Source organism: Neolamprologus multifasciatus, unplaced genomic scaffold (genome assembly GCF_963576455.1).
Source record: "Neolamprologus multifasciatus unplaced genomic scaffold, fNeoMul1.2 chr03_unloc_3, whole genome shotgun sequence".
Classification (NCBI taxonomy): domain Eukaryota; kingdom Metazoa; phylum Chordata; class Actinopteri; order Cichliformes; family Cichlidae; genus Neolamprologus; species Neolamprologus multifasciatus.
The window spans coordinates 239470-266256 of NW_028181970.1; the positions used below are offsets into that span (position 1 = coordinate 239470).

The following is a 26787-nucleotide window of genomic DNA, read 5'->3' on the forward strand; positions in this document are numbered from 1 at the left end:
GTGACAATTGAACAGATGTGCAGTGGTTACAGAATAGTTATATGGGGCTCATTATCTGACCACTATTGGGCTCATGGTGAGTGACAAACTTAAGGAAAGTGCTGATTACAATGTGGAATGACATTGAGATGTTCAATGATTTGGAACAAATTATGGGAAAAAGTAGGAGTTTAATGAGTTTAGAATAAACCTGCAATGATACTTGTCTCTGTGATGCTGAATACTTTATTGCACTTATGAGCTGCAGTTGGTTGCAAATGTGAGGTTGTTTTAACTTTAAAACTTTGTCTTCTAGGATACAGGCTGAAGCTGCGAGTTAAACAAGCAAAACATTTAATTGCTGACTAATGTTTTTTACACAGGGTTACAGCTTGGAGTGAAGCTGCTCCAAGGGACAAACCCTGGAGATTGTTTTAGGGAGACTGTGCAACATTCTTGTACAGGTCTCATTGGGGAGTTGACACATGGCAAAAGCCGTGTGGAGAGAGGAGTGTCATTTTTTAATTTGTAGATGTCGTGAGGTGCCATAACGAGAAGGAGTGACTGAGAGGATCGCCCACAAGATGGAAGCTGAGGCCTGGAGAGAGTCTTCAGGAGGATCAGAGATCACCTCCAGCACAGCAGCATCGCGCTGAGAGCTGTGCTACTGGGCTTCCAGGAGCGTTGGAACATGAGAACCTGAGGGAGCGTGCCAAGCTCCAAAGAGTGACAGCGCAGCTCCGCGAGGACTTGTGGTTCTGTGAACAGCACAAATGCCAGGTGACTGTAAAATAACTAACAGCACTTTTCCACAAGTGAAGCCAGTAACTTACTATCCTAAAAGATTAGCTCTAGTTGCTTGTGCTTTACCTCCATGCGTGAGATCAGTATGTGCAGCAGCTTAAGCTGTACAATGTTTCAGGAAATAGTTTATTTCACCTTTTGACATTGTTAGTTCCACATGAGGTAGATGTCTACTACTGCAGACTAAACTTACATTTCTGTCACCTACAAGACACTTGCCTTTAATGTTACTATTACTCTCACAACCATACATAACCATAAAGTGGTGCACAATTCTGAATTTGTCAAACCCTTTTTGCCAACGAAAGAAGAGGGCACTTCTCATGAGTGTAGAGAGCACGTGGAGAAGAAGTGTAAGTCGAGGGATGACTTAATAGCTGTGCCACTCGTTGAGGGAAAGGTTTGGTTTGTTGATGGTTTGAGTTTTACAACAGCAGAGGGACAGACTAGAACACGTTTTACAGTGAGACGTTTCTATGCAGGACAACTAACATGTTTCATATTTGCTTGAGCAGCAGAGATGCTAGCTTTAACGGAAACGTGTAAAGCTGCAGAGAGACAATATACCCTGATAGCCAGTGTGCATTTGCTACATTACATTTCCTTGTAGTGCAGTGAGTGAGACGAGGTGTGACAACCTCTACAGGGAAACCTGTAGAACACACCAAACTCTTGCAAATCTGCTGGAGGCAGTGTTATTAACCAGTGGAATTGCCGTTTGTAAATGTGCAGCACACATGTGAGGGAAAGATCCAGTTGCATTAGGGAAAGTTTTTGCAGATAACATCGCAAAAGAGGCAGCTTTAGTAAACATGGTGTTAACATTTTAGCAGTACAACATCAGCAGACATGTAGGCCACTCACCTACAGCAGGAAAACAGTTGTGACTTACAGAAGGAGCGAGCTTGCAGGTTGGTGTTTATCATCTGTGTGATAAACCAATACTGCCTAATAATTTGTACAAGACTGCTGCTATTTTGAGCCATGGGCTTTGCAATGTCTCCACAGGGGGGATGATGGCAGCAGTAGTTTATACTCACTCTAGGATTATTAAATACTTTAAAAAAATTTGCATTTGCAGGCAGAGAGAACTAATAGAACAGTAAAGTTAAGACTTAGGAAGACAGGCAGGACATGGTTAGACTGTATAGAATTAATTAAGATATACATGAGGATTCCTCCAACAGAGAATGGTCTGACTCTTTGAGATTATATATGTTAGAGCATTTAGAGTTCTAGTCTTCTGTAGTGATGATAGAAAAGAAGAGAGAGCATATTAGCAGATTAGATGCTTGAAATGTTTAAAAGTAAAGTAGTCTGAGAACAAATGATCTGCCAGATGATTCTGTTTCTCCGCAGGAGCAGAGTCTGAAGTCTGGAGATTGGATGTTGATAAGGCCATGGAGAGGAAGTGCTGGTCCAGTCCGCGGTGGAAGGTTCCTATCGGGTGCTGCTGACAACGACCACAGCAGTGAAGATTGCCGGAAGGAATACATGGATACATCAAGCGCACTGCAAGAAGGTGACACACATCCAGGCCAGCTCGGAGTAAGTGGCAGGAACCGGGTACAAAGGGGGGGAAAGCCTCCAGGGCCCCTCGTCTCAATCCGGTGAAGAAACCAACTGAGCCACAGGTACTCATCAGAATGGCTGGGAATGTGCTGTGCATCTTCTTGAGCCTGTGGACCCAGAGTGGGATGACAGGGAGCGCACTGGGACAGAGCAAACCACACCCAGTACCCACATGGGTTTTCAACAACTACTGGTGGCAGTTTAAGAACACAACCGCTCACCTAAAGAACGAGACCAATGGTTATGCTTGTGATGCCACTGGCTACACATTCTTCTGGACTGTGGCCATATAGCATCACTGAGAGCGAGACAGTTTGTTTGGTTGCCTTAGCAACACATCCAGGAGTAAACGTACTTGGAACACTGCCAACTTTTCAACTGCTCTGAACCTGAATGGACGGTTGATTCACCAGTAGCCGGGAAGGTGAACTGCTCTGGTACGACAGACTGCTAGTCTGACTCAAAGAATATGACTCGCTGCAGGACATTGAACAGCTAAACGAACTGGAAACAGGCCGATTGCCTATGTGCATAAAGGACAATGGATTAGTCCAAGTTGAAGATTTACCATGGAATTTGTGCAACATCACCTATTCTTTTGTCTTCTGCAAGAAGGATGTAAACAGAGAAGCCTTTTGTCTACATCTACATCATGAACACTTGAGGTTTTGAGCCAAGAAGATCAAAACAGCTTGATCCAATTTCCTTTACAAAGCTTTTCTGTGGTGACAACAGGACAAGAAGAGTTGTAAATGCAGATAACTCACCAGTTGACTCTAACCCCCACAGAAGCCTACAGTGAGATTTGGGGGGTTGATAGGAGTCATAAAAAGGAGTGTTGACCAGGCTACAGCTTTGAAGTTAGCTGAGAGCCACATGGACAAACAATGAAGTCAACTGATGTGTTTGAATGCATATGTCTGTATACAGTTGGATTGTAGTGACATATGATTTTTGAGAATGATGATTCTTCTTGTTTGACTTTTGATATTCAGTTGTTTACTTGCAGAAATACATAATGAATTACATGACAGGAGTAGATGCACCATAAGGCTGGATAGCTTGGTTAATGTCTGGTCCTTGGTGGCATCCTCTTTTGAAAAATTTAATTCCTGTTTATGTATTGTTGATGCTGATTTGCTTATGTATAGGATGCATTTTACCTTGTATAAATCAATGCTGACTAATGATTTCCAATACATTTGTTAATTATGTACTTTTACAACAATATGACATGACTGAAATTACTGACATGACAGAAGCCTGTGTATAAATGACGCCTGCTGAAAATGTCAAGATTGAGGTGCATGGCTAGAATATACTACATAGGAATAATTTGGAGCATAAAAATGACAAACAGGAGGGAAATGTTAGGGTGAATTGTTAAATGTTTCATTTTATGTTTGCCATTTGTACATTGTTTTAATTCTGTGAAAGGAATTCTTTCTGTCCTCCCCTCCCCAGATTCTCGAGGTTCTAGGTGGGGGCTGTAGGGCTGTAGTCTTTTATCATCCTTGTGCTTTTGATGTAAGCTTCCTGCGTTTACGACCCTTTGGTCAGCAGGAGGTCTAACACACACACCACACACACACGCAAACACACACACACACACACACACACACACCACACACACACACACACACACACACACACACACACACACACACACACACACATTCTCACATAACACACACACACAGTGCCTTGTCTTTGTAACCAAGGGAGGTTACGTGGGGAAGGTACGTGTTGTAAACTATTGTTTATTGTGTGAACGTTGCCAATAAAAGGGAGCGAGAGGGGGCAGTCAGAGAGGTCATTTTGTGATGTGCTAAGGTACCGACAAGCCTCCCTTGCAAGTAAAAAGATCGATCGCTGTTGCCTTGTCTTTCTTTCATGGGAATAAGTTCTGGGATCAGCGGGGTCTGACTTTGGACCCGACAACCACAACTAGAAAATTAAAAGAAAAAGGTTAATCATATCATTTCTCAGAAAACCTCAGCGATTCTCCTCTCGAGTATATTTGCTCCGGGCCTGCAAACCTGTGTTTAAATAATAAAATCAGTTTAATTATCATGTTCGATCTTTTCAACTCCTGGCTCAACCCAGAGCTGCATCCCCAGAACGACCTAGAAACAAAACCTGTATATTAGCATCAAATTCACATTTAAACTCAGTTTCCCCCCCTGTCCTTCCCTCACTGTGATCCACTCTGTGCTATAAGAAACTAAACTTAAAACAGAACAGTTATCAGTCATGTGCTTCATACAAAATTTGCGTATGTTTTAGTTTCACGTTGATCCTCTGAGTGTCATGGTACTTCTTTAATTTGACTTTATCAAATCGAACCAAAATAGGTTTGCTTCTTTACTTTGCTTGTTTTCCTCCAGCACCACCTCGTATCACATGCCCTTTCCCTTGGACCAGTGTTTGTTATTCCATAACTGGATTTGGAATGTGACAAGTCCACCAATCCCCTATATAACTCCTACATTTTGCTTTGGTTCTATTTTCCTTCTATAAAATGTCATTGACTTCTACAGTGGCCTGCTTTGGTTAATGGTAACATCAGTAATATCAAACATTTTCTCCCCTTTAGCATTTGGCATTTTCCCAACAATATAATGTGATACCATCATCTAAACCCAGTCAATAAAACAACATTTTCTTAAAGCAAACATCAGCAACCCAAAATTAGCCGCCCAAGGGTCGAGTCTGCAGCTCCACACTCTCATGTGAACCTTTCGGTCTCCCTCTCTCTCTTGTGCTCCTGCTCCTGCCAAAAGCAAAGCAAAGCAAAGCATCCACCCTTTTCTTACCGGCGTCGTGAATTGTTTGTCAACATCTACTCATCCTAACGTTGGTCCGTCTTTGTCTCAGTGTCAAGTCAGTCAACACTTTAGTCCACATGGTCAGTCCAGTCACAGTCCAGTCACACACATCATGCACACGCATTCACACTAGATCTTGCTGATAGTGGAGCCTCACGCGCAAAGGATCAGATTCTCCACCCTCATCAATATGAGCTCATTTATTTGTTGTTTCTTTTGTTTTTAGAAAAAGACTTCTTTATGATCTTGGACTGGATTGACTCGCTGCAATCCTTTTAGACAGGAACTCGCAGGTTCCCACAGGTGACCTTTTCCTCAGCCCATTGTAATCTGGAAAAGCTCACCTTATATTTGCTCTCACAAAAATGTTTTACAGCGCTGTTAATTCAATCTTGCAGGCCTGCTGAAACAAAAAAGGAGAAAAAGAGAGCTGATTATTAGCTCATCAGAGCACAAAACATCATCACCAAAGGGGGCGACACCTGACAGTTTTCTCTAAGTGCACTGTTACAAAAATAATGAGCCCCTCCTCGACATGTCCATGTTTAGTAAAACTCCCTCTATTGAAATAAGAAAACAAGCCAAACCTAACTGACAGAATTAACCCATCACTAAAACAACAACCCCAAAAATCTTCATCACAGAAAAGTTTTGCTTACTAATCTAACAATATGTTGTGGGAATTAGAACTTTCCGGGCCATAAAGCTTTTGCCCGACTCTTGGCTTAACTAATACTTACATAGTCTGAAATCAGACTTAAAATCACTCCCTCTGTTCATTTTGCCCACATCATATTTCAGTGGTTGGCCTCAGGTTCTTCAGCTTCCTGACAGTCTGAAGTCAACTGACAGAGTTTCACCTGCTAAATACACAGAAAATCTTGTTAAAAGCCGCACAGTTTGCCCAACAGTAATATTCCCATTAAGCCCTTTCTAAACACTTTATAACAATGTGTCATCACTAAATTATAAACTTCTTCTCCAAATCTGCACGACTGCACTTAGTCACAGACTTTATTTAATTGTCCTGCGGCTGCTATCATATATTTACCAAACAATTCTTCTCACACAGTCACAGATATATTTCTCTCAATGCAAACTTCACTCATGTCTCAGACAGGAAACTTGAGTTTTTCTTTTTTCTTTTTTTCTGTCCCCACTCATTCAACTAATTTGCATATTGAGTCACATCTCGAGAAGTGCCCTGACAACAGAAATGCATATTCAAAACATTGCCGATAATCAATTATTATTATTTTATTTTATTTATTTTACAGTCGTCACTTCTTTTGCTCAATCAGCTGGAAACCACTTCTAATTCACTATTTTAAACCTGCTTTAAGCTTCTAATCACTGGTTGGTCCTCCAGTCTCTTTTTCCTTTTCACAAAAGTCACTCTATTGTCCTGCAACTTCCTGAGTTATTCCTCAGCTTCAGCCTTTAAGTGTGTTAAATCTACACCATTTAGCATTGATGTCATGTATTCACATTCATGAGTGTAAGCATGTCTTCATTGCGTGTATGTTGTCATTCATATTAATATTGAGTGTAAGCTGGTCTTCGTTGCCTCGATGTGTTTTTATAATCAGATTTAATTCCTGCATCTTTGCTCTGAACAGTGGATTCAAACTGTCTCACTTCTGATTCTCTCCAAAAATAATTTCACATGTGACAATTTCTACATGTGTGTTTTCTATTTTTCTATTCATTTATGTATTATTAGTTTATTTATTTATCTCTCTCTCTCTCTCTTTTTCTTTTTTTATTTACCTTTCTGTTGTGATGCTCTGGATGTTTCTAAATCCCACAAATTCAGCCTCAGTTTTCAACCCAATTTTCCTATGCTGTCACTTTAACATGTCCAGCCTTCACCTCTCACCGGTCCTCGTCCCCTCTTCTCTCAACTTCCTGTGTGGCCTCCCAAATCAAACACAGGCCCAAATCAGCTGTTTCTTCTTCTCTCTTCATCTCTCTTCCTCTTTTCAGTCTTTTCTTGGTTAACTCCCAGCATGGCAAATATGAACTCAGACAGTCCCATCCAGTGGTTTCACACAGTCATGTCACTGGTACACTTTCCAGCTTGTAATTCAGAGCGCATGTTTCCATCAACATACATGCTGCTGGACCCTTCAGTGTTTTAGGTCAGTGTCTTTTTGCCTGCTGTTAATTCTTCAAGTCCACGGTGTTGTTCTGTCTGTCTTCTGTCTTCATCAGGAGATTAACTTGCCTTTAAGCTTCTTCTCAGGATAAGGACAGGATGAGAGGTGAAGCTGTGAAATTTTAAACCAAAGCCTGTTTTCATCCCAATTCTGTTAATCTATCATTTTTCTGCTGTATTCTTCAGGAGGTTGAGCAAGTCCATGGGCACCTGTATTAACACACTAAGACATTTATTTAATATCATTTTCATTACTATTACTTAGCACTTTCATTCTCTAATTCCTCTGTTTTCATTTTGAAACGTCTCTCACAAGCTCACAAGCTATATTCAGACTTCCTGCTTCACTTCCTGCAGACACACACACACCCACACCCACACTCTTCACTTTACTGGATTTTCATCCCTTTCTACAGCCTAATCGAGCTCTTATTTTATGTTCACCCTCTGACCTAGTTCTTTCTCACATCTGGGCTTGGTTTATAAAGGCCTCTCTTATTAAAATACATAAAACAATCTAATCAGAAAATAAGCACTAAGAATATATATTTATCTTGTAACATTGTTTAAGTTAATGAACAATTGTGTTGAAAACTGAGATTACAATATCAATCAAGATATTATAATTATGGTTTTTGCTGTAATTAAACAGTCATGCGGAAATGTGGCAACCACAGAACTTTAGAGGCCTTTTGTTCAATTATGTGTGGACTGTTTCTTTAGTCTCATACACAAATTGTTCTCAGTGTCTATGAGACTGATGAAATATCCATGTGTGCTGAAAGAGACTGTGCTGGTCTGACCCCCTCAACCGAGGTATTGTGGGTAATGAAAGAGCAGATAGGTTGGCTAAAGCAGCTGTTAAAAAAGTAGACATAGATGTGCAGATACCATTGTTGAAATCTGAGGGAAAAGAATAGTTTGGACACAAAGTAAGAACTTCTGGAGAATGGCATGGGATAATGGAACAAAAGGGAGACATGGGGTACAAAACACAATAGAAGTTAAGAGGAGTAGTGGGTTAAATAGGCAGCAGGAGAATACAAACAGGTCATTGCTTTCTGAATGGTTCTCTTTTTATGATGGGGAAACATCCGACTGGGTTATGTGATGGTGTAATGCTATGGAGACGGTTGAACATGTGGTATTAGTTGCAGGAAGTATAGAAGTCAAAGGAGAGTGTTGAGGGTGGGAACTGGTGGTGAAATGAAACTTACGTTTGAAAAAGTGTTTAATCAGTTAAGTCATGATGAGGTGAAAGGAGTGGTTTTTCATTTTTGAGAAATACTGATCTCATCAAGAGGATCTGAGGATCTGGAAGAGAAGTAAGAGTAAAAGCCAGGAGATGGCAGTAGTTCAACATCTTTGGATGCAAGCTGCTGTTAAAAATGACAGAAGAAGAAGTTTGCTTGATCATTCCTCAGCTCGTCTGTGTGAAGTGAGTGTAAAGAGGCTCCTGCTGTTAGAGAAACACTCTGACTGTTTAACAGAGTCAGACATGTTCAGACTGAATTTCAGTCAGAAACTCAGCATCACATTGATGAAGCTGCAGATTAATTGTGGTTAATTTCTGATTAATTTCTTTGCTACCAGCTGAAATTTAAATGTAATTTAAAAGAAGGATTCAAGGTTATTGGGTTTTTTGAACCCAAAGATATCACATGAACGTATATGAATTGTATGATATGTCTCTTCTATTTTTCCATCCATCTGTTCGCTTCCACATCTCCTTTTCAGGGTCGTGGGGGTGCTGGAGCTGTCATCTTCTTCTTCTATTTTTCTATGATCATATTTTGATGTTGATTGTGATTGGTTTTATTTGTTTCTTCTGCGGTTGTAGTGTTTTAATATTTAGACTTTTTTCCATTATTGCAATTGTGTATAAAGTTTGATTTTAATGAAATTTACACTCAAATGCTTTCAGTGTTGCTGTTTAAGTGTTTGCATGTCTAACGTTTGTATGGAAGACTGGTGGGGGAGGCTGTTACATCTTGCAGGAGGTCTCCTCTCTCCAGGAACTCACTCTGCAGGTGGGGGAGATACAGGAGAGGTGGAGGAAGAACTCAGCCTGGGTGTCTATGTCTTGTGTAGTCTGGAGGATGAGTGGATGGGGTGGGTACAGTTTTCTCTGTGGTGGGATCAGGTGGGCCGTCCTGGGCTCTGTGGGACCGGGCGGCGCTGATGAACTGGGCCCCAGTCCAGATGGGTCTGGGCCCCCTTGCCCCTCCCTTCCTTCCCTCCCCATCTCCAGCTGCCTCCCTCTTCCCGCTCCACCACAATCACCCACACATGCAGGGCGTTGGGGTAAAGGTGTGTCACCAGGGTGCAGGGAAGGCATCCCCCCCTCTGTCTCCTTCTGGCTGCCTGTGCCTCAATTTTATCCCACATCTTAGACATTCACATTACTCACACTCTCATAACACATACATATAGGACCTTGGGGGTGGGCACACTACACGGAATCCAGAAGACCATCAGGGTGTACGACCTCACCCCTGGCACCGTTGCCCACCTCTCAATTTTAAATCCACGTAGACATTGAGGGCTATCAGGAGGGGCTATGCGCTTACGTGCTGCTGAGTAACTGCATATGAGAGCATGAGGGTGGGAATGGATGTTTGTATCTGTGTGTGCCTGTTTGTCTGTGTCTATATGTCAGGTCGGTATCAGACGCCACCTCTCTGGGGACATCTCAGGCCCTCCAAGGTATGGAGGCCTATCTCCCCCCACCACTCCCCCTGCCAGTGGCAGACACCCTCAGGCATCGGTGCATTGGTGGTTCTTTGTGTCCGAGGATGGGCGTCCAGGTACGCACCAGCTCACTCCTGGTGGCTGCTTGTCGGGACCTGGAGCCTGGGGCTCACTCGGGCCACTTCGGGGGTGGGGTGCCCTCGGCCTGGGGTTCGTTCACTTTGGCACAGCTGGCTGCCAGCGGAGCTCACGGGCACGTCACTGCAGCCCCCCCTGGCTTCTGCTCCGCGGCTGACCCCTCATCTGGGACTCTCCTCAGCTCTTTCCGGGATAGTGGCGAGGCTCTTCCTTGGTCTCTTGTGCTCTGAGGGCCTCTAGATGTCCAGAGCCTGGATCTCCTCCATACCTGTTTCATGCTCTGGTGGACGGGGCTGTGCCCCCCCACACCCTCTAGCAGATCATTACATGAAGGAACCTTTTAAATACAAGCTCGCTCATGCTCACACGGGTGCTCACACACACCAACTACACCCTTTTTGGCTCCTACCTCAAAGCACACTGTGCGCTGTTGATCTTACGTGCTGCACAATAATATTTAATATTTAGTATTTACAGTTATATTCACATAGATCATCGCGATGATGTTGTTTTCTCTTTTTTTGCTAGTTCTCTTTTTTCTTTCTCAACAGGTGATCCAGGTGATTGATATGTGGATTTTTTGTCTGTTTGTTTTGTTTGTTTTTGTTTTTTGCCCTTTATCGCCGTCCCTCTTCCCCGCTGCTTTTCTTTCCCTCTTTCTTTTCCCCAGTGATGTCTGTCCCGTGTTTAGCAAGTGAAAATAAAATAAATATTATAATCTTATTTAGCTTCTCTTGAGCTGTAACATACAAGTCTTTAATAGCACTTTGAATGGCCAGTAGTTTTTTGGGTGGTCATCAAACTGCAAATGTCCAGTATGTTACATTTCCCTTATTGTCAGGTACCTTGTAATATCCTGGACCCCCTGTGTCTCTGTTGATGTTTGAAGAGTGTTGTACAGATAAGGTTTGGGGGAACCCAGTCTCTCTATCTGTTGTGTTTGGAGTTCCACTTTAACATTAGCCTTTTGAGCACTGTGTGAGCCCTGATTGTGTATATTTGCATTCATTGGCCATTTCGCATTGTTCACATGCAGTTTTGTGACAGGCTAGTGGATCTACTTTTAATTTGAATCCTTCAAGGCAAATGTCTGAGTTTTTTTGTACATACTTTGCTGTGCGTTGTTTTGGACTGGCGGGTGGTCCCACCAATGGAGGTTCCCTCCTCTTCTTCATAAACTGCAACCTCTGCTTCTGCAACTGCAACAGCCTTTTGACAACTCAAAACATGTAAATTAGCCTCAAGTTCAGTTTTTGTTTTCATTATAGCTGCTTCTCTTTCTGAATACGCCAGCTGTGCGTGTGCAATCTCTGCTTTTGCTGCAAACTTGTGGATGAACGCTTGGATGTATGCGAGCGTCTAGACTCAGCCTGTGTGTCTGCGTTGCTTGCATTATCCTTGTTCTCCATATTCTCTGCGTTGTGCACTTGTTCTATTTCTCTTTGGTCTGGTGTTCTTCCTCTTCTGGAAGATCCAGTTGATATTGTTTTCATGACCATAGACTCATAACTGATGCGCTGAAAATAGCTCCTCGTGGTTGTGCCCAAGCGCTAATGTCTTTTTACTTTGCTGTCCTCGACCTGAGTCTCTTAGTGTCACCAAATAACGATGCTCCAATAACTTATTTTCCTTTTTGCGCTGATTTATTGAAGAATGGCCTCTGACCATTGCCTTCTCTTTGACCATTGTAAAACTGAAAGTACAAAATACTGTATTAGCTAACTAACATTGTAAACTAACTTGTTACACTCTTACTGCAAGCAACAAGATAAAACTTTCAGATGTACAAATTATTCCCAAAGTAGTCAAACCCATATTACAAAGCAGCCACTAGAGGGAGCTCTTGGGCCGTTTATAACCATAATATCCAGTTTACCTTATAAAAGGCAGAACAGTAACTATAGTGTTTGCAATAAATGGAGACATTTAAAAACAGAAAGCTATCATCTATTGTGATTCAAGTGTATAAACTAAACCACATAAAATGGCTTAAACTGAATATGGTCACGTTTTATTTTTTGTGTGGCCATTACTGCATTTTAATGGGTTATAGATACTGTCAAGGCTAAGCCTACATTTAAAGCCACTGAGCTGTTTGTTGGCAGGTTAATGCTTGGTCACTGGTATGAATAAACTTATTAAACTTAGTTCAATAACTGAAACCATATCTTGTCCTTTAGATTCTTTATTCCAACACAATTTAACATAACAGCGCAGCGGTCACAAACTCTTTGCTCCTTACGAACAACAACACACCTGCTGCTAATTACGTACAAAAGAAGAAAGAAAAAAATTAACTAAACAGTTTAACTGCTTTGTACAGATAAAGGTTTCATAGCTTTAAAACATTTGCTATCCAGCAAATATCAGTCAAACTCAACACAAAAGGTAACATAACAATCGTTCAAATTGTTTGGACCGGTGATCCAAATCAACTGGCGTTGGTCAAACAGATGTGTGGTAGACTTACTTTGAAGGAGCTGCTACCAACAAACCAGCAAATAAACACAAATATTTCATCTGTGACATTTGTGAGGTTTCCTCAAACACACTCCGTCAGTCTTGTTGCTGTTGAACGACAAACTATTTAAAAATGTCGCGGTTTACCTGGTCATATTCTCATTCACGGGCGATCGCCAAAACAAAAGCAACAATTAACACCACGCCGATGCTGTTCACAGGACAGCAAGAGTAACGATCAGGAGCATCTTGTCTTTGTTATCGTTCCCCTCGTACGTGTTATTACTGCGATTTCAGCATTTTCGCTTCACAACTAAAGTGTGCAGTTTACTTTTGTGCACTCAAATGGAGTCAAGTCAATTAGCGGCACCTGTGGTCAAGTGCCATAGCCTACAGCCAGATTAACTTGTGACACACATCTGAGCCACGTTTGAATTCCTGTTTCATGCACAATACATTTGTAACTTTTAATATTTTTGGTTTTGTGTCTTGCAAATAAACCTTTAAACTGATTGAAATGATGTTTGTATTTATTTTTGGCCTTTAACTACGGTGGCCCTGAGAGGCCAAACGGACTGCAACTTAAGAAACCACCAGCAATAAAAAAAACGCTGCAAAAGCACAAAAAACACAATTGAAATAGGAAAACCGACAGCGGAAATAGGAAAAAAGAAAATGCAAATTCAAAAAGCAAAAAGAGGGGCTTGAGCACCCGCCCCTTTCCTGATGGGTGCCCAAAGTGCCCTTTTGTTGAGGCAACTTTTTAAAGAAGTTCTATAATGTGAATATTATTATTATTTATTTTATGTGTGTGGGCGTGCGGAGTCCTGTCTGTGCCCCTCAACAATAATATTTAACTATTAATCACAGTTTTGCTACATAAAAGGGCGATCGTGGCTCAAGAGTTGGGAGTTCGCCTTGTAATCGGAAGGTTGCCAGTTCAAGCCCCGGCTTGGACAGTCTCGTCGTTGTGTCCTTGGGCAAGACACTTCACCTGCCGCCTACTGGTGTTGGCCAGAGGGGCCGATGGCGCGATATGGCAGCCTCGCCTCTGTCAGTCTGCCCCAGGGCAGCTGTGGCTACAACTGTAGCTGCCTCCACCAGTGTGTGAATGTGAGAGTGAATGGGTGGATGACTGGGTGTAAAGCGCTTTGGGGTCCCTAGGGGGACTAGTAAAAGCACTATACAAATACAGGCCATTTACCATTTATTTACCATATAAAAGGATCTGGCTTGCATCAGTCACATGATCACATTTAACCAATGATCGCCCTTGATGGCAGAACGCGCTGTTTACGAGCCGGGAACGAGCTCACAAAGAGCACGCGCATTTTTGCGGTCTGGAGCTGTAGGAGAAACACAAATTAACTCAGAGACACAGACTGATACGACAAAACCAGTAAGTAGGTGTACAGCGTACACTGTAGTGTATAGCACACAGGAGTATTAGCTTATTATGTACACGTTGGTCAGCTGTCTTGTTGCAACTGACGAACTGAAACAAATGAGCGTGCTGTGTGTGCAACAGCGCGACAAACATTACCTGTCCTTTTATTAACTGCACAAGTAGTGCTGGTCATAGCTGCTGGCTACCTGTGTAAGGCTGTCATGGGTCTGTAGCTCTGTCACCGTTTTAGGGAACATATTTAGTTTTAAAGTAAGTTTCTGGGCTTTCCCTGCCTTTCTGGGGGGATTATATTTCACTAAAAAACGATCTAATATGCATGTCCACATAATTATGCATTATTATAATTATAATATATTAAAAACACACGCTGTATTTTAAAGAACATACATTAAGAAGCAGATTATATTAGATTTATATTTTAAATAAGACAAAATTTGGATTTTACAGCAGTAAAATTATTGTATCTCTACAGTTTAAAAATGTAATAAGCTTTGCCCCTGCACAGAGTGGATAGTGAAACAAATGGAATCATCATAAATACATTATTTCATATTTATTATTTCCCCTCCTCATTGCTTTATTATTGTAGCTCTAGTAATAAATAATAATGTAAGGATTCTGGATCAGCACCATGATGCCCATAGTATATACAGTATTCTGAAGAAGGTCTAAAATGTCCCTGTGTGTGCGCGTGCATGTGTGTGTTTTATTTAGATGGATTTAAAAAATATATATTACTCATGATATAACATTGTCCAGACATGGCTGGTAAGGACATGAGGAGGGAACAGTAGGAGCTGTGTGAGGCTACTAAGGGCGGTGCTATAACATTTTTCTGTCATCATTTTATTATAGATTAAGTGCAAGAGTTGTTAGGTGTGGATAATTAGATTATAGTTTATTGCAATAGCAAGTTGTGCCTTGTTCTCAAATAGACAGCAAGTGGAGAGTGATATATGAAATGATGGGATGGAAGGAAGAAGAGAAGCAAAGAGTGATTCACAGGCACAGCCTAATTTATTTCTCACAGTTTTTGTTGCCTTATGGTTCCAAGCGCTGTCACCAATCTTTGCATTTTGTTATTATCTCATGACACTTATTTAATCAGCTACCATCTCTCCTATGGACTTTTTACTGTCTACAGTCTCAGATCAACACAGCCCTGCCCTTCCCATATTAGATTCTTGATGAATGTGTGTTGTTGTTATTCAGCCTGGTTCAATGTGGCCAAGTGCCATAGCCTACTACTAGATGAACTTGTGACACACATCTGCAGTAGAGGCTGAGTGGCTGCTCTTACACCTGGAGCAAACAAATCGACCCACAAACACGTTGAAAGATGCAATGCCATCAATGTGGATTGTCAAGACTGAGAGACCTCTTCCCTCTGACCCCTCCCCAAACCCTCAAACCCTCCTACCCACCTCTATATACAAACTCTGTGTGGCTTCACGTGTTCTGTTGATGTTTACATGATCGAAATAACTTGAACACAAACACAAACAAACAAAGAGGAAGACCGCACCGGAAGGAAAAAACTACAAGTCCCAGCATCCTCTGTGTTTAGGGAGCAGTAGTGAAAGTGAAAGTATTGAGCCTCCGTTCAGAGCAGCCGGAGGAGGAAGGTGGAGCTGAGGCAGGTGAGTGTTAACATGAATATGTTTCTTCTTATGACATAAAATAATTCCATGCTGTTCGTGTCTGTGGGTGAAATGTGAGGCCGGTCGGCTCCTCTGAGCTGGTTTCCTGTAAGTAGAGAGGAAGTGAGTTTAGCTGACCCAGATAGCAAGGAAACATTGAAACAACGTGGAGTCAATATCAGGCGACGTCATTGAACCAACGTTGAAGTGTGACGTTGACCTAACGTCACTCTTGCACCCTTTTTTAATGTTGAAACAACGTCCGGTTTTGATGTTGAATCAATGTTGAAACCTGACATTGAAACAATGTCAGATTCTGATATTGAACAATGTTGAGCTATGGTGTTGATTTTCCACCTCTTTCGCACAGTTGCTTTTATTAAAACAACAGTTAAATCATGACTGGAAATCTACCTTTCTTTATAGGTATTTTAACCAATACTAAACTACTGCATGTTTCCATCAATACTTAAACCACCTAAACACATAATTGTACTTATTCCTCAAATTGGACACCCTTTATAAAAACAACAACAAATGTCTCACAATGTATCATGTCAATATTAATATCCTAAAATAAGAAAGCATTGCATGTGATGTAACAGAGAAAAAAAATAACAAAAAAAGGTCAATAGGCATGTTTCGTTTGCTAAATACTTTATTAAAAGACAGCTTCCTATTTACATTTATATGTTTCACAGAAGTTTGTAATTTTTTACTCTGGGATGGGGATGCATGATGTGCGTCCTGCACCACCCAAACGATCTGGGGTGTATCGGAGCCATTTCTGCACTGCTTGTGCAAAGACAAACTCGGACATAGAGTTTGCCCCTAACTGCTGCGTCAGGCCATCTAGGAAAAAAATACACACACAAACAAAAAAAAGTGAATTAGAGCACATGAATAAGCTCTTGTTAACTGTCTTCAGCGGGGAGAAAGTATGTAAACTCCTAGGCTGATAAACATGAAAGTCACCAGGCATAAATCTGCAAACTGCCGCATTTGATTCCCAAAGAGCTATGAGCGGAAAAAGTGATAAGTCTTAGCATGGTGTGCCGTGTAGCCTTTAAAACAAAATAAACATGGGGTCCTCGGGCTGTACAAACTACAACCCGAGGACTAAACAAGCCAAAGACCAAAGACTCCATCTCCAGATTAACCGGACATGAAAGTCTTGTTATTAAGAAAGACAAAGTAATATAGCAAAAAAACTGTAAAACTTACCACCAAATATGCATTTGCAGAGCGCTGTATCTTTAAATGCCATTTTTTGCTTTGTCTGGTCCTTGGTTTTTTTCCCTGCCCAGTTGAGTACCAAGGCCAGCTGGTTTGTAATGGCATAAGCCATTACACGGCGGACTCGCACCTCCAGTGTGGTCCCTCCAATCAAGGCAAAGCGTCTCACCTATAGACACATTTTAAGAGATGGAATTAGCGTGTCTCATGTCTTAAATGTGTATGCAAGTGCTTGTGTGTTTAATCAACAGGCCGTTGTTATGTATTTAAATCACATCTGACAGCTATTACACTTTATAGTTACAAAGTGTACATAACCTTTATATACTTACCATTGCCTTATTTGCCTCTTATGATTGAAGAGCTGCCTCTGCATTGTTTAGCTCCTCAATGTTGTGCAAGGGCAAATCCAGAGGCAATACCCCAGCATCTACCGATTCATTTCAGCAGGGATGGCGGATGGCTCTGACCTCCTCACGGAGTTCGTTAACAGCTGTCGTCAGGTCTGACAGCATAGCTAATATCTTTTGTGAGGTCGCATCTGTTTAAAAAAACAATTCCAGAAAGATTAATGGCTTAAGCAGTGAGAGGCGAAAAACTAATAAATAAATAATAAAACGCAGTTTACGTGTGGACAAAAGGTGCAAACGCAAGGTAGGTGAGCGTGCATCGTAAAGTTAGGTGAGCGTGCAACGTAAAGTTAGGTGAGCGTGCAACGTAAAGTTAGGTGAGCGTGCAACGTAAAGTTTGAATTGAGTGCGAATCGAAGCGGGTGCTCTCCAATCATTAAAAGTAACAAAGTCATTGAACACATTTATACAGTTACCTTTACGTTTATCAATCATATATCACAGATTTACAATTTTTTGTAGTACTATGCTAAAAAGCAACTACAGAGCGAAAGTCTGGGTCAAGCGCCGAGGCGACGGCAAGAACAAAGGAACCCTCGAAGCGTTAAGCTAACTTTGTAAGGGAATATAACGGAAAAGTATGAAACGAAAATGTTTTCTTTGTCGACTTTGTTCGCAGTGCAATTTATTTGTTGCCGGATTGTAAGATGAAAGTAGACACAATTTCGGGCTCCCACATTTTGTCCGAAACTTTACATTAACAAGTTTGTTTGTTTTTTACTGTTATTCAAATGCAACCGTGGAAATAACGAATAGAACAAAAGTCATTCATTCTTATATTAATCGTGGTGCAGGCCAGCGCAGTGCATGAACTGATGCCTTCTCCGGTCAATTCCGCTGAGAGTAAATCTAATGTCCCGCTCTACTGTACAAGACAATGGTTACCTGAAGGGATGTACCACTGTGAGAGGGGGGCTATGGAATAGTCCAAGTGGTAGCAGCTTTAATTTCCCACGAAACCATAAATCAATGGTTTTTCAACGTGAATGTTGTCACCTTGTCAACTATAAATAGATCAACAATCAACGATGACAGAACAACAGTGAATCAATGTTATTTCAATGTCAGTGTCAGGTTTCATCAGTATTTCAATGTTGTTTCAACATTGGTTTTGTGTTGACATTTCAAGCATGACGATTCTGATGGTTCAGATGGAAAATCAACATCTGTTCAATGTCTCCTTGCTATCTGGGGAGCCTCCGTTTAGTGTGAGAGAGCAGGAGGAGAGTGAGAGCTGTGCTGAGGCAGGGTGAGTGTTAACACCGCTCAACACCGAACAAACCGAACAACAGGCTCCGTCAGTGGAGGCAAAAATAATCAGACTTTGGTTTTTCAAAGGAAACAACTTTATGTCGGAAGTTCCCGCACGCTCATTGGATAGCGATGTGTCAGTCTCGAGCTATTAGCCAATGAGCGTGCGGATTCACAGAAAGACCCGCCTTTATCACGGGACTTTTTAAAAACTACAATAGCGACAGAAACTCCGTGAGTGGAGTTCAGGATGACGTTATGAAACTGTGGCTGTCTCCCAATTCAGGGTCTGCAGCCTTAAAGTACGCAGCCTCAACGATCCTCAAGGGCCGCGTACTTAAAGACCGCTAAGGCCGGAAGTGCGAGGCTTGTGAAATGGGACGGTCTAGCCTCCGTTGCGCTGCCCAGGTTGCCTAGCAACCATGATACTAACAGCTGGAAACGTTTCATACAGCTTTGTTTGACAGAAATTAAGGATAAAATCTTTTGTTCATTTGTTTTTTTTGTTTCTACATGAGCTTTGATCATTCTCTAATTAAGCTCAGCTATTTAACAGCGTATATTTTAAAGTAAAGGCTGTAAAACCAAGTTAGTACAAACGTCACTAATGTCACATAACTTTGCCGACATGTGGCCAACAGTAATGTTTTAATGTTCTTCATTATTAAACATTTGCACATAAATAAGTGACATATTATTCAGTACTTACTTAAGTTTACTCTTCGGGCGCCCTCATCCGCCGTTTTTTTCGGCAAAATTATCCACACCCACCGCCGCGCTATGCATTCTGGGATATGTTGGGCCACGAAGTCTACACCGCCACGTCCTTAAAATTCAGGGAAATTAAGGACGCATTTGAGGGCCGCATTTCGGGCAGCCTTCGAATTGGGACAGCCTTCGTCGCGTCGCGGTGACGTAATCGGCCTTAAAATGCGGCCTTTAAGGCTGCAGACCCTGAATTGGGAGACAGCCTGTGACGTTTGAGCCACTTCCTGTTCTCAGTCCCAGCGTCCTGATCACCGAGGTTTCTGTTGCTCTGATATCTGATATTGATTATATTGGTAAACAGGCTGTAGCATAAACATCAGGTCTGTTCTGAAAACTGGCTTTATTTTTTCAAAGTAAGGGAATATCTGTGGTCTGATACCGCGGGCTCATGGGCTAAGGACTTGGATTGACAAGTCAAGCGCAGATGATTGTGTTGTTTCTTATAAAGGCTTATGTGTGAGTGCCTTCCTGTGTGTGTCCTTGTGTCAGTGGAAGAATTAGAGAAAGTGCTCCTCTGCTGTGTCGTATTAAACCGGTTCTTTGATCCCCATGAATGAACAGAGAAAACCCGACTCATAGTGGTCAAAACATTTATAATTCTTTATTTAATCATCTTCCGGAAGAGAGAGAGCCTGCACAGCTCAACGGCAGTTGCAGGATCTCTAACATTAGAATCTAAAAATTGTGTCATATAGGTGTTATTTTGGTACTTTACACGTCACACAGTTTCAACAACTCCTCATGTGTACAAGTTCCTCTTTTCTTTCTGGCTTCCTGTATTTATTAATATACTTGTATATTTCTACACTAACTTCCTGTTTTTCAGTCTGGCTGAGCACTTAGTTTGTGAGTCAAGAGTGGCCTTGCTTTACAAACATTCGCTATTAAAGTACATAAAACAATATAATCAGAAACTAGGCACTAAGAATATATTAATGACATGACAGTTCTCCCCCTTTTCGTGTTTCCTAAGAAACACGACATAATTCCTAATTTATCCCATTAAGTTTACTTGCATGTTAAAAGGCTAAAATATAACAAAAGAGATTATGCTAAACAAAATGAAACCTTTCAATTGCCCAACCCTATCTGTCCCCTCAACGGGTTGTATGTTTTCAATGTTTCCTTATTATTTTGTCATAATTACTTCTATCCACAACAAATAAATCAAGCTCTAAGAAGCACCTGTGAAATGTCCTATCTACTTCCTACACCCCCTTTTTTACCCAGAATCCCAATTTAAACCACACTTCTGAATTTCTTTCCAAATCTGGACTACTGCACCAGTCAAGACCTGACCACTTTATTTAATTATCCTGTCTGTTACCAAGCCTTTCTTCTCACACAGTCACAGTGTCTCTTTCAGTGCAAGCTTCACTCATCAGTCAGACAGGAAACTCAAGTTCTTCTTTTTCTTTTCCTGTCCCCAGTCATTCAACTCATTTGCATACTGAGTCATATCTCAAGAAGTTGTCGTGACAATGCATATTTAACATTACCACATTATTGAATTGTTTTTATTTTCTTTCTACAGTAATCACTTGTTTTGATCAATCTGTACAGGAGCACTCCTAATTCACTATTCTAAAAACTACTTTAAGCTTTAATCACTTTTTCCTTTTCACAAAATCACTCTGTTGTCATGAGCTTCCCTGAGTTATTCCTCAACTCAGGGTTTAAGTGTGTTAAATTCACACTATTTTAACACTGATGAAAGATAACAAGCTGATTTTCATTGCATGTGTGTTATTGTTTCTTAATATATGCACACTTGTGATACGTCATATCACTCACAGACCAAATACTGTTCCAATTCAAAGTACGCTATGTACGTTAAAAAGAGTCTCCGTGCGTCGAGTTCAGGCGTCTGGATTTCTTTAAGTTAAACTTAAAGAAATCCAGACGCTTTTCTTGGACTGTTGGTTTCAGTGTTTAGTCTCATTCACACACTCCCTCAGACTCTTCACACACACTGATTTGCTGACATAAACACACTCCTGTGTGCTTTCTTGGCTTCACACACACACTGAGGACCATCTACAGACTGTGAGCTCCGTCTTCTTTGTCTTTGGAGCCGAACTCTGACAAAGTTAGGAACAAAACTTTCTCCAGCGTGTGAACTTTCCTCCTAGACTCAGTCTGAGCAGTCAGACCACATATTTCTAAAGCAGCACATGAAGGTGTGGCTCACACACACACAGGTGAAGGAAACAGCTGCAGTATTAAAAACTGCTTCACTGTCTACAAATATATGAACTGAATGTTTCTTTCAGGCTGTAAAAACCTTATTTATCCTCCATTACAGTCCTGCATTCAGAGTATTACTTCTGTTATATTAGTACATGTATTTTATTCTGATGAATACATGAAACTCTGAGCTGGATTGAATCCATTGAATCAGAGTCCAGGACTCAGACTAAAACACTGAATGTGTCCTGAGCTCGGCCGCTGTTCCACAGTAACTGCTGTCAGAGTCACTGTTACTGAGTTAGCTTAGCTAGCAGAGCAGCTAGCAGTTAGAGTATGAACTCTGTAAGCAGTCAGCTCGGTCCTGGACATTGTTACTGACATAAAGCTGCTCTCTGCAGCCATGTTTGACCTGCTGCTTTGTAGGACTACAGTAATGGAGGATTTGGAGGCTGAACTCTGTGACACTTTTTGTAGTGAACTGATGAAAGCTGCATCTCAGATGGATGTTAGTCCAACACATCAGACACGACCTCTGCAGCTCTCAGTTGATGTGCACATGAATGATTTGTGTTTCCTCTGCAGGTGAAGGTAGAAAGTGTGTGTGAGCTGATGTGAATTGAGCAGCATGGATCAGTGTGAGGACAGAGAGGAGGGAGGGACTCCCTCCTCTAAAAGCACTCTTTGTGGGGAACATGAGAGCCAGACCAAAGCTCAGAGGTGAGATGACCATCTCTAACTGTCCATGACTCTTCTCCATGTCACAGCTCAGCACTCACATCACTGCTCCATCATTATTCACAGGAACCAGCCTGGACCTCCACCCAGAAGTGTGTCCTATGAAAGTAACTCAGTCAAAGATGTCATTAAGAGATTTGAGCAAGACAGTCAGCTGAGAAAAGGTAAGCTAACACCAATAATATCAACTGATATGTGATGAGAATTTTACTGAAGATTTATAACTTTTTCAGGATCCATCAGAGACTCAAACCTGGACCTCCACCCAGCTCTGTGTCCTGTTTTTTTGTGATTTGATGTTTCCTGGTTTCTAAAATGCATCTCTGTAGAGAGCAGTGTCTCCAAGGACACACAGGCTCATCTGTAACTGTCAGTTTATCTGGTTTAAGACACATTTGGACTCAATTGGCTGTTTTTAACTATGTATTTTAATCAGAGGTGTAAATTTAGACCTCACACATCTGGATCCTAAACTATGATAGAAACAGCTGCTAGCAGTGGGTAGTTTGACTTTGATACGTGCTCTAGAAAGCAAACAAAGGTTTGTGCAGCTCCTCTTCAGAAAAGTGTTCAGAGAGCAGCTGCTGTATTAGACAAAGGCTCGTCGTGTGAGCCCAGATGTGTGTAACAGCTGGATGAAGGAGAACCATCACAGTCACGTCTCCATCCCGCCTTTATTAATGAACTTCCTGTTGCTTGCAGATGACAGGAACACAAAGTGTTTGTGCCACGTGATGCTGCAGGATTTGTTAACATGTCCATGATGGTAACATCTCCTCGTATAACTGCAAACACATGAGCGCTCCTAACGGCAGCTATCACAGCCACACAGGCAGACTGTGTCTCACTGTTGCATTCAGGGACATTTGTTTTCCTGTAAAAGCTGAACTCTAATCTAAGAGGACTGTTACTGACAGGAAACAGCTGCATTATCTGCAGTCTGTGTGATCACAGCTGCTTCAATCACTTTCAGAGAATTGATCATTGAATAAAACATGTTTGTGTCTGCAGAGGTCAGAGGTCACAGTCTGCAGGATCCAGCTGTCCGTCTGTGAGGAGTGACTGGTCCAAAATTACCTCCACTTCAGTGCTGAACCTGGACCAACGAGGTCAGAGAACTGTGATGACTCCTTTACATGTTTGTGTTTTCCTGGATAAATATGACCAAAGATTCATTAAAAAGATAAAAATATTAGACTTTGTCCTGTAGCGCTGTGTGGCAGGCAGGATTGGCCCAAACACAACAGGATGAAGTCAAAGAGGCAGCTTTATTTCAGCTGTGAACATGCAAACAGCAGAAATAAGAAAACATAACTGTAGGTTTGCAGTGAATGAAGCCTCAGCTCGACGCTCCACTTTGTCCCTCTTTTCCTTCTCCAAACAGCCACATCAGGAGTCTTTGATGGAGTTTTAAAATATTTAATTACAAATGTCCAAAGATGGGTTCAGGATACCTGAATCCACAATTATTAAAGCTAAAATAGTTCACAGGGTTTGGACTTTGTTAGGTGACGAGAGAACATCAAAGTGTTTTTTATCTTTAAACAGTATTTTTATCACTTCAGTTGCTCTCACAGCCCTGTTTGTTATTTTACCAGAGCTCTTATGTTTCACTCAGTGCTCCCACCAAACACCTTGGAGGACACATTAGTGTGATTTAGATTTCATTGGTGTAAACACCAGTCACACAAGCTAACCCATGGAGGCAGCAGCAGGCTTTGTGTTTGGTAAAGTCTGTTGGCTTAAACTAAGAGAGTTTAGTTTGTTAGCACAAAGAGCTGTCAGCTAAAGCCCCGAATGCACTTTGAATACAGATGAACTGAGAAAAACACTTTAAACACAGCAAACAGTCAAACTGACAACATCTTTTTCTGCTGATCATCCACAGCAGTACATTTAGCATTCATGCTAGCAGCAGGCTATGACTGTCCACTCAGCACCAACACAGGTAGGAGTGAGCAGTGATGAAGCAGGACTGTGGGCAAGTTTGAGCTACAATCCTATTGGCTTCTCAGTTTCTCCAAAGAAAAGGGGAAAAATTCTTGGTGTTGTGAAGATGTGAGTTGGTCTTGTTGTCGTGGGGCTGGAAGGATGCTGGCAGTGAGAGGCTTTTCATACAGTGTTCAGTAACAGAATGAGAAGAAAGCCACTGCACATGAAACAAGGTGCTCGTAGTGTTTGTACTGTGTTTGTGCCACAATGTCAGATCAGTTGTAGATTCACATGCAGACTTGTCCAGTGAAACCAGTGCAAGTACTGCAGTACAGAGCAAAGACTAAGCAAGGGTGTTATTGTAAACTTTAACAAAAGACTGTTATGTGACAAAGAGTAAGTACATTATTTTTATGAGTTTCAGTTTGTTCATCATGTCTTTAATTTAATATTTCCAGTTTTTCCTTCCTATCTCATGAAGCTGTTACATTTATTGTTTTTCTTTTAGGATCAATAAGAGGCCAGAATCTCCTGGACCTGAACCCAGCTGTGTTTCCTTAAAGAGCAACAGGTCGAAGGATTTTGGTGTTTACTTTAAAGGATGTTCTTCTGCTGCTGAGAGGTAATGTGTGTCTAGATGTTGTTCCTGACTCTGTATTTTTGAATAAATCCTCATGTTTAATATCAGCTCAGCTCTTTTTCACACACATTTCTATGTTGGTATGTGAAGCAGTGTGTGTTGGAGTGTTTCCACAAACACAGCAGTCAGAGTGGAAAGAGTGGATGTTGTAGGAGGTGTTTGTGTAGTGAAGAGGCTGAGTGTCTGTAGGACTCCAGCTGCTCCAGCAGGTGTCTCCTTTGTGCTTTGCTTCAAACACAGTGTAGGGAGGAGCTTCCACTCAGGTGTTTCAGGTGTTGCTGGATGGAGGAGGACAAATAGTTTTTCCCTTCAGTGACACTTCAGCAGCTCAATGTTCTGGGGAGATGTTTGTCTTTATGAAGGTTTATGGATTATTGTTCTTACTTTGGTTAAACTGAGCAATACATTTTCCATCTAACATTTAAAGTAAATTTCCAGGTGAAAAAAAAGATCTGCAGCTGCAGCCTCTGTGATGTTTCACAGTCTGAAAGTAACAAATTCAACCAGAGTTCAAACAAAGGCTTAATATACGTGTGTATTTGATATAATGCCAACAAGTACAAATAGGTGTTCTTACAGGTCTTAATCATAGAGGTCTGATAAGTCTGGTGACTTTCACAGTCAGTAATTTTGCTGCCTTTTATTTTATATTGGCCTTTTTAAAGCCCTTCAAATGCTCCCACATTCATACAGAGCTTTTAATAGCAAACTCCTTTACAGTCCTTCTCCTCTCACACACGATCACACGACTGATTTGTCTGCAGCAGCTGTGTTACTGCTAGTATTTTATTATGTGTGTAATCTCCTCATATTGTTCCTATGGTTTAGTTTGACTTCCTTCTGCAAACTCAGCTGCTCTGTGCTGATACACGTCTCCATGAATATGATTGATCAGATGCTGCCAACACCATGTGTTTCATGTGAACGCTCAGCTGAAACCCTGGGTTGACTTATCGAGTTAATAACAAGCTTCACATGACTGTGAATGCTAAAGTGAATCCAGATAAAGGAAAGAGACCCTGCTAATGTTGGACTCACTTCTTAGTGTAGATCCCAGGAGGAAGTTCAACATAGCCAGCCATTCTTTGTGCTAGCTCGACCAAACCTGAGACCACAGTGCAGGATAATGATTATCATCTGTCTCTGTCAAGGACATTTAAAATCCACAAATAACAAAAATAATTATATTTGATCATTAAAATATGTTTTCAATTAAAAAAGCATGAGCACACTGGTGGATTACAGAAATATGAAAACTAGTTAACAGTAAAGTTAATTTAGGCGTAAACAAAGTGTCAAACATACTTAAAAACAAACAAAGACAGTAAAGGAAAACACGTCTCTGCCTAGTCTTGAAAATCTAATCTTATCATCCATTGTTCTTCTAGGGCCTCTTCTCTTGTGGCCTCGGCTAACTGCTAATATTTAAATGGCTAACATTAACATGTGTGCCAGCCAGGTTCACATTTATGATGAACTATGATTAATTAACTGATGTTGAAACTGGAGCTTTACTGACCTCTGAAATTCCTCCTAAAGTGTTATTCAGTGTTGTGACAGTCAGCTGCTTCAGCTGCTGCTGGGATGGGCTGTGGCAAAGAGAACAGAGAAAATCTAAATCAGAGTTTTTCTCTGAATTAAAAGCAAGGAAACAACAATATATTCTACATGGTGAAACTGATGGTTTATGGTGTTTGGGTCTGTTTTTCTGTATTTATGCAGATAAAGTGTAAACTCAGATGAATTATACCATCAAATTTTAAAGGAAAATATCAGGATGAGTGTCTGTGAGCTGAGAAGGACGTGAAGCGAGCAGTTTATCCCAGAGCTGAAGCTGCTCTGTGTGCAGAGATGAGCTCAGATTCCTGCTGTGATTGATCAACAGTCACAGAAATGTAGACTTGTAGTTATTACTGCAGTATGGTCACAGGAGATACTGATAAACAT

The 26787-nt window shown here is 41.3% G+C and overlaps 1 protein-coding gene and 1 long non-coding RNA gene across 2 annotated transcripts in view; both read left to right on the top strand.

Moving 5' to 3' along the window:
• Positions 1–24850, top strand: part of LOC146490555 (uncharacterized) — a 143963-nt gene extending 119113 nt beyond the window's left edge. The window contains exon 4 of the mRNA XM_085152966.1: positions 23280–24850. Coding sequence (XP_085009092.1) covers positions 23280–23478 — 199 coding nt within the window. The 3' untranslated portion in view covers positions 23479–24850. The remainder of the gene's footprint in view (positions 1–23279) is intronic.
• On the top strand, positions 17494–17843 carry LOC146490560 (uncharacterized). Its single transcript, XR_014872691.1, has 2 exons — positions 17494–17572; positions 17619–17843. It is a non-coding gene; the product is annotated as an uncharacterized LOC146490560 (long non-coding RNA).
• Positions 24851–26787: the final 1937 nt, after the last annotated feature.